Here is a 19457-nt window from a genome sequence, read left to right as displayed (position 1 = left end):
TATAAAAAAAGTTACACACAAATAAAATAAAATAAAATTAAAATAAATTAAATTAAAACTAAAATTAAAAATTAAAAATAAATATAGAATAAAAATGAAAACAAAAAATTTAAATAAAGTAAAATAAAACTTAAATAAAATAAATAAATATATAACATATATAAATATATATAATATTTTAATATATTTATATATAAATGTATTAAAGTTTTTAATTTTATTTCTCTATAAATATAATAATTTTATTTGTTCTATACAGTTTTCAAGAACTTGGAGCTAGAACTGCCGAAACGTATAACAATGGATTGGATATTAGTGGCACCTCGAAGTACCATACAACTTAAATCGAATTTGGATAATGTTGTTTATAAACCGGACAGTGCTAGTAATGGCATTGTTAAAGTAACAAAGGATGGCATTGTCAATTCACAGGATGTATTAGGACGAGATTTAATAATTGTAATATTATTATGATATATTTTCAAAATTTTCTTCTATTAATCTTAATTTAATTATTTATAGGCAAAAACATTTGAACAAAGCTTACCAATTGGCATTGAAGTAAAAAATGTACAATATATTTTGGCTTCTCTTACATATCCAACAATAAAACTGAAACATATCGAGAATACAATTCCACGTGGCATGAATTTTGTCCTGAAAATATCCTTGCATGATAATTTGGGAAATGAGTTCTCGCATAATATTGAGGAAATAAATGATATTAAATACGATTTATCGCACAAGGATATTGTAGACGTACAAATTGGCAATAATATGACTGTAGCGGTAAGTAAATAAAATATTTACTGCTGTGTAATATATTCAACCATAATACTTTGTAATGGAAACTTATTGAGATTATAATTCTTATTAAAATTTGTAAAAGGAATTATAAAGTATAATCGTTAATTGTAAAAGTCTATAATAGCTTTATGGTAAATTTTTAATTTTATCTTTTATGTTAAATAGTTTTACTTTTGTCAGTCTGTTTGAAAATCGTTTAAATCTTTATAAATAGCAATTTAAAAATTATTTAGTACATCTCATAGAGTTATGTTGAGGGTTGTGTAGCATTTTTATTTTTTTTTATTAACGAGTTTAACAGCGCTTCCTACGCTTTTAAAATGTTACTTAAGTTTGTTGTACTCAAGCATTTGAATTATTAAAACATTCTATTTGCGAGTCGTAACGTCCCAAAAGCGTTCCAAAATGATAGTGGTGAATATTGCAAAATGCTTACTTAATACAATATTTATAAAACATTTTGTTTGAATTATTACAATATGTTTACTATATTAAGAATAAGAGAAGATAAGATTGTAGCAACTGGCGAGAAATTTGAACACCCGGATTTTTATAGAAGTTTGGACAATATTACTACTATTATTCAAAACACTGAATTTTCACCAATTTTGACTTTTTACTCTTCACATTATTTTTTGTTTCGGAGTTTTGATATTTTATCACCTTTATGCATTTTCTGCTTGTCAGAAATCCCTTAAGATGGAATAGGTGAACTTCGGTTTAAAATGAGTCACTCAGAGGATGTATGTAGTGAATATATCGAAAATATCTACAACAGAGTCAATATTACTTAAATTGAGAATCGTTAAGTTATAAGTGCTCCTTACACCTTCGGACAGTCTTGATTATGTTTGTTCCGCAACGAGACTCTTACAGATGATTAAAGGATATAGACACTTATCACGTATATTTCCAATGTGCGTCACTAATGCTTTAGAAAAATTCCGAGGATCTAACATCCTTTTTTTGTTTTTGTCAGCTTCTACAAATGTCTCTACCGTAGACATAGTCTGTCTTACTGTCTACGTACCGTATAATTTGCCACAAAACATATTTAATTCATTTTTTACTCATATGAACTACATTATTCGCTTACCGGAAAATATGGAACTTTATTTTTATTTCAACTATATGAACGAACTATATATGTTTCAAGGTAGTTTGTGTACAGTGTGTGGTTGTAATTTCTGCGGAATCGCTCTTTTTTACATATAATCTCAATAGTTCTCTATGGAATTTTTCGCTTAAATTCGGCTAAGCGGTCAGATCATTTTTTACTAAAGTACCTAATTGTTAGATTAATTTGACTATAATATGGAATAATTGATTAATGTGGATTCATATATGTGACTATATGTGACTATACTATTGCCTCACACAGCAGTAGCCTGAGTGTTATAATAAGATTTCAGGATTTAAAGAGATTTGACAGATTAAAATACGCTTTAAAGGATCAGTCACCAGCTTGTTTCTTCATCTGCGTTAAAAATCGCCTAACTTATGTTAGTAAATCGTTTCATAATATCTGCTTTCCAGTTCCCAGTGGGTTACATTAACAATAACATCCAATATAGTTAAAAACTTGTGCACCACCTTAACATCACGCCACCAGCTTTTTCGTTCTATTTTTGAAATGCTTTAGATATTCTTATTATATGCAATGTACTTTTTTTTGTGGTTTGCAGAGATCTGCTTGTAAACTCCTTTTGGGTGGTAGTGAATGTTACTTGGTCGTTAAAATTGACCAGTGGCTTCGGCCGTTCTTGTAGCATACAATGTATTTGTTGTTATTGTTGTAGCCCGTGGGGATCTGAAAGAATACAATATAAAGGAATTTACATGACATGACAATACCTGGGTTAGGGTGTGGATGGGTAATAGTTGATTGAGGGTGGTTGGCTTAGGGAATGTAGGTGGATTGGGGATGGTTGAATAATAATGTTCTTCTCCATTCCTTTGTTAATTCACTTTCACTATTTGCATTGTCTGCTCTACCATGTGTAGGATTCGTGTACAATTAATACGGATCTTCTGATGATGTCAATTATGTGTGCGTATGCTATATATATCTCATATTCACTAATACGCAATCACGTATTTTTGTTGCATTAAAAGTGCTTTGTATTTTGTTGTTTTGCATTAAAGTATAACGCTTTTATATGGCAGTATTGTTTTGGTTTTGGATGTACTTAAATTCTTGTGTGGCATTGCAAGCTGAATCATAAAAATGCGATTCACATTGTTATGTGTCGCTACAGCGAATAGATGTAGATTTTTTTTGCTTATTATAAGCTGCCTGTCCTACCTATAACGAATGGTGAATACAAAAATATCACCGTACCGTATCACCGTCTCTGACACTGCAACTGAAGGCAAAAGGATACACTAAGGACTTTTACTGTGACAACGAAAGTAGCGTCAAACTGAAGTTGTATTTTTAACTTTTACGTCTTCTATTTCGCAATTTTAATTTATTTTTTTCAGCTTATTTCTTGTTCTTATTTTTTTATATAAATATTTTTCTTTATTTTGCAATAGATAAATCTGCCACGTGAAACAAACAACATGATCGCCATAAGTTTAAAGGACACAACCGGAGTTAAATATGCTGAGGATTACATCAAGCTGTCAGTAGCAGAATCGAAACATATTTACCCAACAAAGGTAAGCACAGCAGGATTTTTCAATTTTTTTTTGCATCATTCCATTTTATTTCAGATATATAGCATTACGGCGGGCGGGTATTTGTAGATATGTTTGTATGTTTGTAGGTTGGTCGGTTGTTTCGTGTTGTAGTCTGTTGGTGTTGCATGTCGACTGCACTCACTAAACATGTTGCCAAAGGTTTAAAAAAAATATGTCATGTCCCTTGTGGATTATTATTGTTATTATTCTTATTTTAAATTGCTTTACGTAAATATGCTTTGTTGCAACAACGGTTGTTGTGGATTGTGCAAAAAGTGTAGTAATTGCAAAAAGAAATGAAATAAATTCCTTTCGTTGGGTAACATTAGAAATGCAATACATGAAGAATATGAAAAGTATTTGAGCGAAATAGCGTATAGTTTCTACTGCAACTACTTGATATTTAATATTTAAGTAAGAATAAATATATGCATTTATTTTATGTGGTTAATGCCCTCAACTGCCAATGAACTGGTTAAATATGGTATAATGTTCTGCTGTAGATTAGAAAGCAGAAAATAACAATATAAAATGCGTACAAAAGTATATGGAATTTTTTACAAAAAAAAAAATTCGTTTGCGAGGCCATCTGGTGGTAATTATATGTGTTAATAAAGTTCATTCACTCTACATGTTTACCTGTGTTGGGACTTGCAACTTTTAATGTTTTGAAAAGTGAAAAATATGCATTTTGGGCCTCTAGCTTCGACCCGTCGATATTTTGAGTAAAGTGCAATATTCTCAAAAGGGAATTATTAAGGTTCCTGTCCTTTAACGCACAGAAACGTCCCTTCCATTAACCTTTGGATACTCATCCCATTAAAGTGGTCAGGTTTCTTTGACTGAATCTGGTTTAATGTTCAGTTAGATCACACCCATGGAAACTACCCCTTATCCTCATTCCTCCTCTATCATCCCTCAACCCATCCTATTTCATGTTATCTGCTTACAGATACCAGCGGATTACAACAACAACAACATTAAAATTCCAAGAACGGCCGGGCTAATGTTCCAGTGTATTCGTCGAGTTCGACGAACAAGTGCTCTTTAGCACTCCTAAAAGAGACTACAGGCAGATGCTTGCGGAGTGCAACAACAACTACAGCAGCAGCAACAACAACATGAGTTAGTTGGTCGGTTAATAGATTTGTCTATTACATTAATAAGTTAGTTGTTACGTTGGGTACCACAAGCTGTAGTAACTTGATATAGTTAGGTTCCTGGTTTTTTTTAAGATCTTTGACAGACTTTAGTAACTTTTGATGGATTTCTTCAGCCACCCGCTTTTGTCTACATCGATGTTATTATAAGCAGTTACAATTGATTTAAGAATGTTGAGGAATACTAAAAATTCAAACTTAATATCCATTATTCTAATACTTTGAATAGTTCTAGATTTTATTGTAGATGATATCCAATCTAAACAATAGTACTTAGTCAATTTTTCGTTAACATACAACTATAATTTTTGTTCAGCATATGCTATTTTGGTACAAATTCTTGTAAAATGCATACGGATCTCTCGTTGGTGTCGAATTTACCCAGTTGGTGTCGAGTTGAATTTGGGGATATAATCTATGTAATCTAATCTGAATATGGGGACCTTGTTACATAATGGCGCATATGATAATGTTATCTTGTATAGAAAGAATAGCGGTTGGCGATAGTTTCATGAATTTTTGCTTATGCTGGTTTGTATCTACCGTCGAAAGAGCTAAGATTTCTATCACGTTTATCAATTATAGTAATTGATGAATGAGATTTCTATTAGCAGGGTCACCTAAAATGGTTAATCTTTTATTTACACGAGAAAATGAAACGCAAGACAATTTAAAATTAATCCATTTATTTTTTATGGCGGTATATTTTATAACTAAATTAACTAATTTCCAACTTTAATACCGGACGACAAATATCTTTTGCTTGCTTTATCAGAAATAGCACCGTAGGTAATTTTACACGGACTGTAAAGGTTGCCACGTGTTCATATATATATTCTGTAATTCTTTTATTATGTGTGAAAATTTTGTTTAATATGTGTACATATATTCGTCTAAGTTATTGCCTCCACCAGAGTTTATGATATCTTACGATGATTTTAATTGAATATAAAGATCACAATTCTAACATTAAAAAGTATATTTTGTTTGATTTCCCAATATAATTTTATTTCATTTTACCTATCTGAAGCATAAGTTTTTTGTATTAAATTGCATTACACGTACAAGTATTTCAATTTAATGGTTCTAAATTAAAATTTAAGTTGCATATAAAAACGTTGCAAATACTTTGAATCGCTTTGAGAACGAACGTACGTACGTACATTCGCGTGAATTGATGACCTATATAATCATTACGTTTTTATCGATTGCAACAAAAGATTCCAAAATATCTAACACCAGTAAAAAGTATTATAAATTTTTATTGAAATGACATTGCATGCAACTAGAGATAATGTCAATTTTACGCCATCATTTCGCTCTACTCTGCTTTATACTATTTTGTCAAAGACTAAAAAATATTCGGTGTACGAAAACGAAAGAAGCACACAAAAATCACTAAATTTCATACTTTTTATATGTATTTTATTTTAAAATAATTTTTTATACTCAATTTTTTATACTCAATTTTTTATCTCTAATTTTTTTTCCATACAAAAAAAAAAAATCTACTGAAAATGCTGTTGTCTTCAATGCTTGCGCTATTATCATCATCGTCATCATCAACGCTATTACCAACATTGATGGAACGTTATATTTACTATGATTTTTATGCTGCATGCATGCTGCTGGAAACATTATCGATATATACAAATGCAATTTCATTGCAACGATTCCGGGAACGCCTCCATCTCCGCCTTCGCCTTCGCCTCCTGTTATTGTTACTGATATCAATGTTGCTTTTGACGCTGATGCTCTGATTTGTCGTGGTTGATAATGCCTTCTGCCGTTTTTTTATTACCATTGTTGTTGATGACTCTGTTGCTGCTGATGTTTCTGATGTTTTCTGTATGTCTATTTTATTAACCTCAGACGATATTTTCTGTCGGCGACATTATCTGCTTCGATTCACCATTGGCATTGTCATCCATTTGGACCAGTTCCGATGAACAAACTGTTTCGATTGACAGATTTACAGGTAAGAATGCTTTTATTTCTTGCGTGATTATAATTTACAATTTTTATTTATGAATTTTTTATTTGTTAATATTTTTAATTTGCATTTTATCATATTTATGTCTGAACCAGTTTGTTCCAGATAATTCAAATGATTTTAGTATTTGAAATATACATTTGAGTAATATGGAACCAGTGATAATTCCAAACTATAATCAAAGAATTTTAAAAGGTTTTAAAAAAAAAAAATCAAGTATATATGAATTTATGTAATGGTCTAATCTATAACGATGATTCATCCAAACAAATATCTCGGCTGTGGTATATTTTCTAAAAAACTGAGTGTTAGCATTTCAGTTCGACTACTAAATAAGTGCAGTCTCTTTTACTCAGCAATTCAATATGCTGTTACATAGGCCCAAGATAACCAAATTCCAAATGCTAATATCGCAATCTCTTCGAATTTTTCTGCCATTAAATATCTGGTAGATACTACTGCTACATCTCCAACAACTTGAGTCCAATTCAAAAAGGATCCTGGACACAGGGTCATCTCAGGCAATTGTAGAATGGACGAGCTTGCCAAGGCTGGCACTCTGTTCCCTGATATATACTTTTCAGACATTAAGATTCCACTTGCTACAGCTAGACTGGCAATCAAACCAAAATATCTTAGCTTTGCCAAGCAATACTGGGTTCATCTGACCTTTTGTCAGATCTGTAGATTAACCTGGTTTAAAATAGACAAAAAAACACAAAAGCCAACTACTGCAACTAAAGTGTAAACTGCTAAGTACTGTATCGGTTCTATAAAACTGTCTCTATGTTACCTTATAATGACTTTTGACGAGGTTGTGGCTTTGAAAATGAGGACAAACCTGTGCTCTACCTCATGTGTCAGTGTCCATCCTAAGAAGAACGTCTAAAACCAAAGTGTCAGGTAACCGAAGTTGGTGAATCACCTTTACCAAATGGGGGAGTCGTGTTTTTCGGTGTTGCTTGTGAATTGATTTTTAGTCGGTTGAATTGATTTTAGTGATACCATAACGTGCCACTATTTGAACCTATGTAAGGTTTAGACGCAAGGCTACCACTTCAACCTAACCTAATTTATATTAAAGTTTTAACTGTCAACTGCTTTAAATAAGATGACTACTATGTACTGAATGCAATGCGTTGCAGTACCATTGAATATCGTAAACTACTGCAGTACCGTATTGAATATGATTCTGATATCTCATATACTGTAACAGTTATATGTACTGCTTATGTTAATATATCGAATCCTACCAATCTATTTGGACATGGCTTTATAAAGATTTAATCAAAACAAGTTACCAACTTTTTTTATTTTGTATTTGTAAATAAAACATATTCTTGTTTGGCATGTCTTAGCTGAAGGTTAAGATAATGATTTAAATTTAAAAAATCAGAAATTAATAGTCATATATGTTAAAACTTTTTCGACGATTTTTACAGAAATCTTAAATTGGTGCGATTTCGATTTTCTACTAAAATTCGTTGTAAAACAAGGATGATCCAGGAAATTTAATCCTGTCGTCTAAATTTAATGGACTAAAGTATACCTTGCAAAATCACCTATTGAAGTTTTAATGATCGCTAAGAAGACGAACAAGTACAAATATTTTCCCTTATTTTCCGAAAATTTTGCACCTAAAAATTTAATAGTTGAACTACCGAAAAACTGGATCATAGCATCGCATGCATCTAAGACTTGGTTTATTACTCTATTCCGGCTTTATACATCCTGTTCAGTGGTGTCTAAAATAGATACATTTAAACTATTTTCTGATATTGCACCAAAAAAAAAATCTAGTATCAATAAAAGACAAACACGCTTTCAATTATTTAACCCTCTAACCTTTGAATCATCGAAATAGTGTTGGATTGATTTTGAGATGAGATGAGATTTTATAATTTTTCTTAAAATTCACAAAATACTTCAGCTAAATTATCTAAGTTACTGTCTTTTACCTCACAATTTCAGTGATTAGGATATAGCATATACCAGGACTTTTTCCCTAGACTTGGTCTTAAATTATTTTAACTGTAGATTTTCTTTACTTTAACCATTAAAAATTTTGAATAATTATATCAAAAATTTTTTAATTTAAAATTAATTATATTTATTTCTTGGTAATTTACTTATAATCAAAACATTTAAACATGGACATAGCCTAGGACAATATAGGTGGTAGTCCTTTAAAAATGTTCTTGATGTCATATTTCATAATGAAGAGGGCGCGCATGCGTTTATGGCCTCTACTTCCTATCTATACCCATGAATTATATATGCATTAAACTTTATTTAAATGTATTAGACCCTAAATTGCCCTCTAAGTTCATTTGTTTATATTTGATTATATATTATTGTTTAAAAAGTCTGTAAACTGTGTTTTTAATTTATTTAATATCAAAAATCAATTAAAACATAGTTGCAAATTATTTGTATCCTTTTGTTTTGTTTATCGGTATGATTTCTGTCTGTCCTGCTCTGCCCACATAGGTCCATCCACAATTTGGCTTATTCCATATGCAAATATGTTGTAATCTGATTACAGGGTTTTGTTTTTTTTTTATATATTTTTCAAATCATTAATTGAAATGCAACAAATAAACATTTATTTTCCGAACGATTAAGCGGTAATTTAATAAGGACCTCGAACCTATTGTGATGTACCGTCGCAATTTATTCAAATTCCAATAGATTTTTTTATTTAATTATAAATAAATTTTTGCAATTTTATTTTGCACTGCAATTTTTATTTTATTTCTTTTATATCTATCGATTACTAAAGTCCTTTTTTATCCATCCTATATTTATGTATGTTTTTGGACAGAGGCAATTACATGGCATTTTTTTAATTGTTTCAATTAAATATATTTGAAAATTACGCGATAATGACTTTGATACGTAATAAATGTTAATGAAATTGTATTAAAAATTTATATAATGATATTGTATGATATTAACAAAAATCGATTTGTATACCTTAAATACAGAGTATTTAATACAGAATATTTAACGTATACAGGGTATAAACTGAGGTGATTGAAAGTTACTGAAAGCCAGCATAATTTCGGTTTTTTTTTTTTGGGTTAATACCACAGCTAGTGGCTCGAGTACTTATCTTAACTAAGGCTCTTTGCATAATATCGCTTATTATAACATATTAGGGACAATATTTCACCCCTGATACCTTCCTTACAGTAGGTAGTAGACACACAACAAATATGTTATTATCAATTTAGATTTTAAGTAAAATCCTATAATTTTTGTAAGTGCTGTATGAATTTCTTTTATGAATCAATAAATAATAATAATAGAACCAATTTTGAGATGATATTTCTTTTTTTTTAATGTTTATTTTTTAAATTGTTTTTATAAATACATTATATTTTTATGTCGCATTCAATAAAGTTATTGTTTAATGGATTAGTAATCACATTATCAATATTTCTATGTATCAAAATGATAAAGACTACTATAGTGTAATAAATGAGTGATTTAAATGTTTAACCGCAGAGCAATTGTAATTGCAGAACCTCACTCGAAACACCTAAGTATTCTGTTCATATCCTTAACATCATGGAAATTGTTATTGAGTTCTTTCTTTGTTGAAATTTTTAATAAAAGATTTGAAGACTTTACGATATGCAGGTATCTGTGTGCAATCTAGCCACTATACAATATTCTAGGAAATACAATATTCTCATTAAGATGTCTCGTAGAGATTTCAATCTTATGGTAAGTTTACTTATAGGTCACTGAAAACTAAGGAACCATGCCAGGAGCTTGAATCTCCCATTCAATCATACCTGTCGCAGCTGTGGGAAAGCCGATGAGAGTGCCTCTCATCTACTCTGTCTTTGCCCATACACGGAGGCGACTCAACAGTTTAGGAGCCCCCTTTCTTGAGGATCTTGATCAATTACAAGACTTGACATTAAACAATATTTTGAGGTTCGCCAAAAGTTCTAGGTGATTTTAAACCCTGAGTTTTCCTCTATGTACCGTAACATTGGCCTTATCAATAGGCCTAAGTGGATCCTGTAGGAATTGTCGGTATAACCTAACCTAACCTTATCACATAGCTTATTTTTGGTACTGTTTTTATAGGGGTACTCTATTTACTTAATGTGACAACTGTTGATCGATTGCTTATGGGAGTTTGATGTTGTGTTAATACTAGGTAGTTCCTGTCAATTTCCTTTTTTTCAAATCGTTTTGTATCTATAAACATACTTTATTTCAATATCACTTTTAATAGGTTATTATTTAATTTTAATAATGAAATTAAATGACACTATCAATATTTCTATAAATGTTTTATAAATATTTTATTTGTAAAAAATCCTCAAAAATTTTAATGGGTGTTAAGTGCTCTATATGCGTTATTTAAAAAAAACGTTTAATGGTTCCTTTTACCATTTTAACACTCTTTTTCTTAGTTTAGTTTTAAATTGGGACTAAAGTTTTTATGATAAATAAAACATATTTTCGATAATGTATTTATGCAGCTTTTTTGAACTGTTTTCCAATGTGCCAAAACCATTAGCAGGAATTTTAACAATTCAAATTTCAATTTAATATCCTTTTTCAAAGAATTTTAAATATTAAAAACATTCGAGCATTATAAAATACACATAATTTTGTATATTGTGACCCATTGCGCTTGCTAAGCAAGCTCGACGGAGTAAATCCCCCTGTGGATACCCCGACAAAAAGTACATACTACAAAATAATAACTGCGAAACAAAAATGACAAAACAAGCAGAACAAATAACAAATAACAAATGACTTTAATGCATTATTCATAAACTTACAAAATATTGTATATAAAATAAAAGCATACATAAATACGCAAAATAATTTTCACACTCACTTATGCACTAACACACAATCGCACTAACACACAATCGCACGCACGCATACATAGATATGCACAGACATAGATACATTTTAAATGAAGTTCCTTTTTAATATGTTAAAACGAAAAAAGATAAAGTATCTGTATCGATGTGTTCATTTTTTCACATTAAATCGAACGGAGGAGAAAAAATTAAATGGCAAATACAAGCTGAAAATATTATGAAGCGCAAGTAAAGCATATTGACAAGGCTCATCCGATCCCACCGTGCTGTGAGCTTAAGATACAAGCAGCAAGCGATACAAAATGTCGTACCAAGTGTCAAGATGTCGCAGCAGCTTGTCGTCGCTGTCTGTAAAGTTTTTTTTTTTTTTTTTCTGTTTAGATATTTTTTGTTGCTTTTTATCGTTAAGAAAATATATGAGTTCTTTGTGGCATATACGCGTATGATTTGTTTTGATATTTGTTATGCTTAAGCGTACGTAAACGTGTGTTGTCTGACTCCTAAAAGAAATCCTTAAGCTATAATGCTAACGTATGGAGACGATACTGCTTGAAGGTGCAGGATTACTTATAACGGGTTATGCATCTTAAGCGAAAGTAGAGCTACCTTATTGAACTCTATATTTATATTCATGTACAGCATGCATCGAATGCATATAAATTATACTTTGAATAAACATTATAAATATATTACTTGCATGCTTAACGTACTGCATCGTAGGCACAAGACAAATGCGATATCAGTTAAGTGCGATATATACAATTTTTTCTAAGTGAATAATAACAATATAGTTAGATTTTTCAAATTTTATTTTATTTATTAGCAGAGTTGGGTTAAGTAGGAAAAATTGTTACTTAAAAATCACAAAAATTTCTTTAAGAATAGTTAGTTTTACGCTAGTAGATTTTAAAATACCTTCTATTTGAATCCTATACTTTCCCTCAACTTACTAAAACTACCCTTATGTCCGACGGTTAGCCCAGTGATTTAGTGTTTCGGAAAAAGCCCGGCCAGAACACGAAGCTCAAACGTCATTTTTTGTTGTCATTTCAATTGCCCACATTTTGCAGGTGTACCACTGCAAATGCTTTTCTTTTCTCTTCGCAATATTCTATCCCTTTTTATCTTATCCTTTTTTATTCCATCCTTTTTTATCCTATCCTTTTTTATCCTATCATTTTTTATCCTATCCCTTTTTATTTTATCCTTTTTTATTCTATCCTTTTTTATTCTATCCTTTTTTATTCTATCCTATTTTATCCTATCTTTTTTATGCTATCCTTTTTTATCCTCATCTTTTTTATCCTACTCTTTTTATCCTACCCTTTTTTATCCTGTCCCTTTTTATGCTATCCTATACTAATCTACCGTACCCTATTCTATACACAAAAACTTTCTCAAGAATAATTAGTTAATAAATTTTGAAATACCTCCTATTTGTTCTATTCTATGCTATGTGTACTATCTTCTCCTGTCCTATGCTATCCTATCCTATTCTTTTTTATGCTATCCTATACTTATCTACCCTACCCTAACCTATACACAAAAACTTTCTTAAGAATAGTTAGTTTTATATTAATAGATCATTGAATACCTATTGAATCTAATACTATATTAAATATTTTTTGTTTTAATGACCAAAATCGAAATTATTACTATTGATATTAATAGTAATATTTTTGATGAAACATAATATAATGAGTAACGTAAGCATTATTTTTTATATACTAAACCTAATAATAAAAAAGCAGTAATTTTTTTTTTGTAAATAGCTATTGTTTTTCAAAATATTCTTTTTTTTTATTATCTATGTATTAACGGCTTCTACTGTTAACGGAAGTCACTTGTGGACTTATTGTATAAAAGTGCTTGAACAATTATTTGTCATTGGCGGTTGGTGTTTACTATTTCTCCTAACACTTCTAGCAAATAAATGTTGGTCTTGTACTCTGTTCTGACGACATTATTATCACAGGACCAATTCTTCCCAAAAAAATGGCGAACATATGTTTTAAAGTCCTTCGAACGCAAATAAGTTTTGTTGAATAAGGTTCAGCCAATATGAACCTAACATTGGTTTAGGATTAGGTTTATTTAACATCACTCATCATTATATCATTGATACTTAGTTTCAGTCACATTCTACTAAACGTTATTTAAAGCAACACAATTGTATTTTTTAAGCATTTTATTATCGAATCAATCGATAAAACCATCTTTTTCTGTTTTTATTATATTATCTGGGATTTAACGATAACAATGCTGAATTTTTTTTAAAAGCTAAAATACCAGACAATATTTTATGTAATATAACGATGTTATATAGTCAGTTTTTGCAGTGCATCAATCTTTTCTGGCAAGACAAGCGATTATAGACGATTTTTAAAAATTTTGCCTTTGAATGAATGATATCTTCGATAACGGCGTTCCACAATTGCGAAAGATTGATACACTCTACCTAACTTATGTGGAAACACAATCTTTAACGCAACACAAATCACGCTTAATTGGCAAAACGTTCCGATAAGGATAGTGGTCAAAAAATGGAACTAATCTGTTCGCTTATGTATTTGTCGGCAAATAAGTCCATTAGTTTTTGAGTTATTAATATATTATGAGTTATACCATCGTCACTTTAAGATCTTACTTTTTTTATATATTTTGGATTAATCCAATAAGAATTTCTCGTCATTCCAAATAGATTAAGCTGTTAAATAATTCAAATCGATAGATAGTCTATATTTTGAAATGTGCAAAAGTTTTACCGAGGATTTGTTCTTATTTAGTCTTCATTTATAAGTATATAAATTTAGTGCTGTTAATATGCTATCTGAACAGCTAAATGTGCTTTATCTATAAGTATAAATACTATTATAGATATATCACAGTTGCAGTTTTTGTTTAATATTTTTTTCATAAGTTAAGTCAAGTTATTGGCTTTCATATTGTCTAAAATAACCATTTACTATATTATTTAGTCATCTTGGTACAAATCTTTCATATACTTACCAATAATAAGTATATGGTGAATCCTATCAAGTTGCAATGAATCCTACAGTAGTTGTCAAAAAAAATTAATATAAAAATAAATAAAATTACAACAAAAAAAAAAAAATAAATACCAAAAATACACACAAAAAAAATAAATAACAAAAATACAAAAAAAAAAAAAAAAATACTAATAATACAAAAAAAAAAATAAATACCAGAAATACAAAAAAAAAACAAAAAACAAAAGCTATGAAAAAAAAAATAAAAAATTATGAAACAAAAAAAATAAAAAACTGAAAACAAAAAAAAAATTGAAAAAAAAAATACCAAAAACACAAAAAAAAAATTAAATACCAAAAATACAAAAAGAAAAAATAACTACCAAATCAAAATAAAAAAAAAATTAAAAATCTATGACAAAAAAATAAAATCATTGAAAAAAAATAAAAAACTATGAAGAAAATACCAAAAATACAAAAAGAAAAAAAAAATAAATAATACTAATTTTTCTTTTTATTTTCTTATTTTTTTATTTTCTAATGTTAAATTTATCTAGTTTTATTATTTGCCCACTATTAAATTTGTTTTTGTCTCAAGCTCTATGGTATGCATTCTTTTAACTCTAAGGGTAAAGTCCTCTGAATAAACTATATTTAATTATTATTGATGATTTAAAAAATTTTTTTCTATACATAACCATTTTTTTCTTGCTAAATATACAAAATTTATTCTTCATATACCATATATAATATAATTGTTTTGGATAATACCAATAATACCGACTGTAATTTTTTTCATATGTAAATATACTTCGCATCATTAATATATTAGTCCTGGATTTTGGTTGTCTCCTCTGGCTGTCTCCTTCGGCTTACAGTCTAAGTCTGCCGCTTTGGTAGTTTAGCGCAATTGAGGCGTAAAGGTTTTTCATATGCAAATAAAATACCATTTATTTACATTTTATTTTTGAACATTGTCACATTTTTGTCATATTAAATTTGGATTTTGTATTTCGTATTTTGTAAATTTTTAACTTATATTTTATATTGCATTTTGGGAGCACAAATGTTAATCTTTAATATTGTATGATTTTCTTGTCGCCCTTTTTTACTTCTGCAATTTCCTTAAGTATTTATTCCAGGAAATTCCCAGAACAATTTATTATTGTTTCGTAATATTAAAAAATAATATAAAAAGTATAAATATTATTGAAAGAATGATAAATAAACATAAATATCTACATTAATATATATGGTGTTAAATAAAAGTTATGTATAAAAAATTCTTGCCCATATTGGGGGGAGTAGAGAAGAAAAACACATAAAAAATATATTAAAAAAGTATCTTTTATGTTAACATTTTTTGAATAGTAGAAGTAAGAAAAAAAAAAATTTTTAGATTTAACAAACTTACATACATATCAGTTATGCTATTATAAAATTGTTTTCTTGTTTTATTTAGAAGAAAATTTAGTTATGCATTTAAATTGTAATTTTGCGTAAATAATATATACATCACTTAGATGATAAATCTATTAGAAGATTCCTGTCAGATCACAAGACTAAACTTTTCCAAATTGTACAAAATTCGTATCAAACAGATAAAGTGTAATCGATTCAATACTACGGGATTAATAGTTAGAGGATATAATAAGTCTAAATCAACCATTTAAATCAAATAAATAATATATACATCACTTAGATGATAAATCTATTAGAAGATTCCTGTCAGATCACAAGACTAAACTTTTCCAAATTGTACAAAATTCGTATCAAACAGATAAAGTGTAATCGATTCAATACTACGGGATTAATAGTTAGAGGATATAATAAGTCTAAATCAACCATTTAAATCAAATAAATAATATATACATCACTTAGATGAGAAATCTATTAGAAGATTCCTGTCAGATCACAAGACTCAACTTTTCCAAATTGTACAAAATTCGTATCAAACAGATGAAGTGTCACCAAATCAATACTTAGAGGATATAATAAGCCTAAATCTACCATTTAAATCAAATTTTTAAAATTGTGGCTCTGCGGATAATACTTAAGATGATGAAATTTCTTTAATGCGTAAGGATTTATCTCTAGTCCTGGATATAAAATCTATATACAAAATATAGATACAAAATTCTTGGAGATCGTTTTCTTACTAATTTCTTACTAATGGAGCTGTTATTCTTTAAAATTTGGAAGTTTATACATTTTTCCCCTTTTTCGTTTGTTCCCTGTTACTGAAATGGAGGACACGCTATTTTTAATGGTTGCTATTCGTGTGTTAAATATTTCGAACTTCTATCTTTAGTTGTTCAGGTTTGGTGTACGAATAGTGTCTTATTCATGGTATTAAAATGGATTATTATTGGTACTTATGTAAAGCTGTGGTGCATGAGTCTGTCACTTCAACCTAACCGTTTCTAAATATTTGTCATAAGACTTAATGTACCTGTATAGAGTGGACGCTAGTCTTAACCTTATTCTAAAATAATTGGAAATTATATTTATCGAGTAAAGAGATTTGTTTTCTAAAAATGTTTAAAAAGAAAAAATAATGTGAAACATTTGTACATATTTTCTTTCTGCAAGCAATTCTATAAGTATTAACTTTATGATATATTATGGTAATCTCCATAATCTCTTATTACTAAAAACATCAATTTTTCTTTGCTTAAGTATAATTTGGCACCCTTTTTTTGGATTATCTACTTTATCTTTTATCTCATTATTTATTACAGATTTTTTTTGCATACAATTTATTATACAATTTATTATTTTTACTATTGTTTTTCCTCGCTTAATTAATAAATCTTTTATATCACCTTCTATTGCATTATTTGACACAGATTTAAATGACATAAACTTTATTATCTTTCTACGTTGTTCATCTTCTATTTACTAGTATAAAATTATATACTTTTCTGTATTCAAGTAATTAGGCTTTCTCTACGGCCCTTTAATGGATTATCTATCACAGATTTTATTATTAAATTTATTATAAATATGGTAAATTATAGATACACTTAACATTGTGTATCTTCAATTTTTAATATTGAAGTATTCTTTTGAATTCTTTTGAATATTGAATTATTCGGTCGTTATTACTTAAGTTTTTATTTGATCGCTTTTATTGACAAACTTTAATGACTTGGACTTTATTATAACTTTATTATTATATATTATAATATATCGCCTTCTAATGCGTTATACCTATGTCACAGTTTTTAATCATCATCATCAATTCCTATTGGAGTTGATCTCCTATTGGAGCTTAGGGCCTCAATAAAGCATTTCCATTTGCTTCTGTGTTTCGTCAAAATCTTTAGCTCGTTCCACGTTGTTCTGAAGTTTTCGTTCTGCTTTTCCAATGTTCTTTTTCATGTGTTTTTAGGACGTCCCCTCTTACGGCTGTTTTGAGGGTTCCAAACAAGAGCTTGTCGATAAATTTTCGTGGCGTATTCTCGCAATATGTGACCTAGTCATTGCCATTTTCGTAGTTTTATGGAATTGGCCATTGGTTCCAATTTATATTTTTCATAAAAATCGGAGTTACTGATGACATTTGGCCACCACACTTTGAGAATACGTCGAAGACATCTGTTGACGAAATTTTAATTTTGCCCAATAAGAAAGTCGTTAACAAGCCAGGCCTCACATCCATAGAGTAACACTGAGATGATGTTTGACTTAAATAGTCTCCTATTTAAAGGTTTACTAACCTTTCATCATCAGCTCTCTATATCTCAGCACGTAAAAATTTTTCAGTATTTTAAAAATTTTTCAACAATTACGTTTTGCTTCTGTTTAATTAAAAAAATTTATATATTTAAAGGTATATAATATTACGATTATTTTATTAAATATCATTAGGACCTAACTACCAAATGTAATATTTTCCTTTCAAAGAGCAGTGATTCTATTTATAAATTCATCGTAAAGTTTTCTTTAGCTTTTATAGATTAAAATTATATGACATCTATAAATTCTTAATAATCCTCTTAACTTATCTTCTATACTTTCTTTATTTTTAGATTAATTTCTTTGGTACTCGCGTTGAGTTCAAAGTGCTGTTTAATTTTTAATGAGATCAATAGTCTTGGTTTTAAGTTCCGAGAAAAACTTTGGCTTTTAAATATGTATATAAAAAATAATTGTGTTCATTAGTTCAGTTAAAATTTGAATTTTGTTTGATTTTATTTTGGGAACATTTTTCGATAAAACTTTTAACATTTATTTGAACTCATAACATTTCCATTCAAACGTGCATAGTTCGTTCAATTTGGTTAAGTGTCCAATCTTTTGTGTATTCCTCCCACCATCCACAGTTTTCTTGTAAGTTGCTCTCATAAAAAATGCATTAAAAATTTATTAAATTCCCTTTATAAAATATTTTGTCACACATTTTAATGGAACTTCAAACAATTTCAAACATTTCAAAAACTCGCCCAGAAATGTTGTCTTCCTCTGACATTTCTTCGTCGTAGTTGTCCTCGTTGTCCCAGTTGTCCCAGTTGTCATCGCTGTCGTTGCTTTAGTTCCAGTTTTAGTATTTCACTTACAAATGCAAAAGTTGTACGGACGGAGTGCGTTCAAGTGTTAAGACTTTGCACTTCAACAAACTGCGTACCTAAATGACACAAAAATTGATAAGCAAATCAAAAAGATTCTTAAATTATTTTCCTTCATTCTAACGCAAGTCGAGCAACGTGTCACTTACTAATCAAAGCTTTTTAAGTGTTTCTTAATGTGTAATAAACTGACTTGACTTAAAAATCTTTTGCTTAAGACTTCATTATTGTTGATATTAATTTCATAATTTGCATAAAGTAGAACTTTACTGAAATATGAACCAATTTGCAGGTCCCTACTTACAGTCTGCTTTTCGGTTTTACTCGAATTTCCAGTTATCGATTTAAATCGATATCCTGTAGCAAATTTAGGTTATCTTCAAATTAAATTT

General features: G+C 29.1%; 1 protein-coding gene across 1 annotated transcript in view; it reads left to right on the top strand.

Moving 5' to 3' along the window:
* Positions 1 to 19457, top strand: part of LOC119674783 (nuclear pore membrane glycoprotein 210-like) — a 68192-nt gene that overhangs the window by 7304 nt on the left and 41431 nt on the right. The window contains exons 12-15 of the mRNA XM_038085938.1: positions 260 to 459; positions 523 to 789; positions 3346 to 3471; positions 6525 to 6630. Coding sequence (XP_037941866.1) covers positions 260 to 459; positions 523 to 789; positions 3346 to 3471; positions 6525 to 6630 — 699 coding nt within the window. The remainder of the gene's footprint in view (positions 1 to 259; positions 460 to 522; positions 790 to 3345; positions 3472 to 6524; positions 6631 to 19457) is intronic.

Source organism: Teleopsis dalmanni, chromosome 2 (assembly GCF_002237135.1).
Source record: "Teleopsis dalmanni isolate 2A chromosome 2, ASM223713v2, whole genome shotgun sequence".
Classification (NCBI taxonomy): domain Eukaryota; kingdom Metazoa; phylum Arthropoda; class Insecta; order Diptera; family Diopsidae; genus Teleopsis; species Teleopsis dalmanni.
Note: the sequence above shows the minus strand (reverse complement) of the source record. Positions and strands in the feature narration are given on the sequence as shown.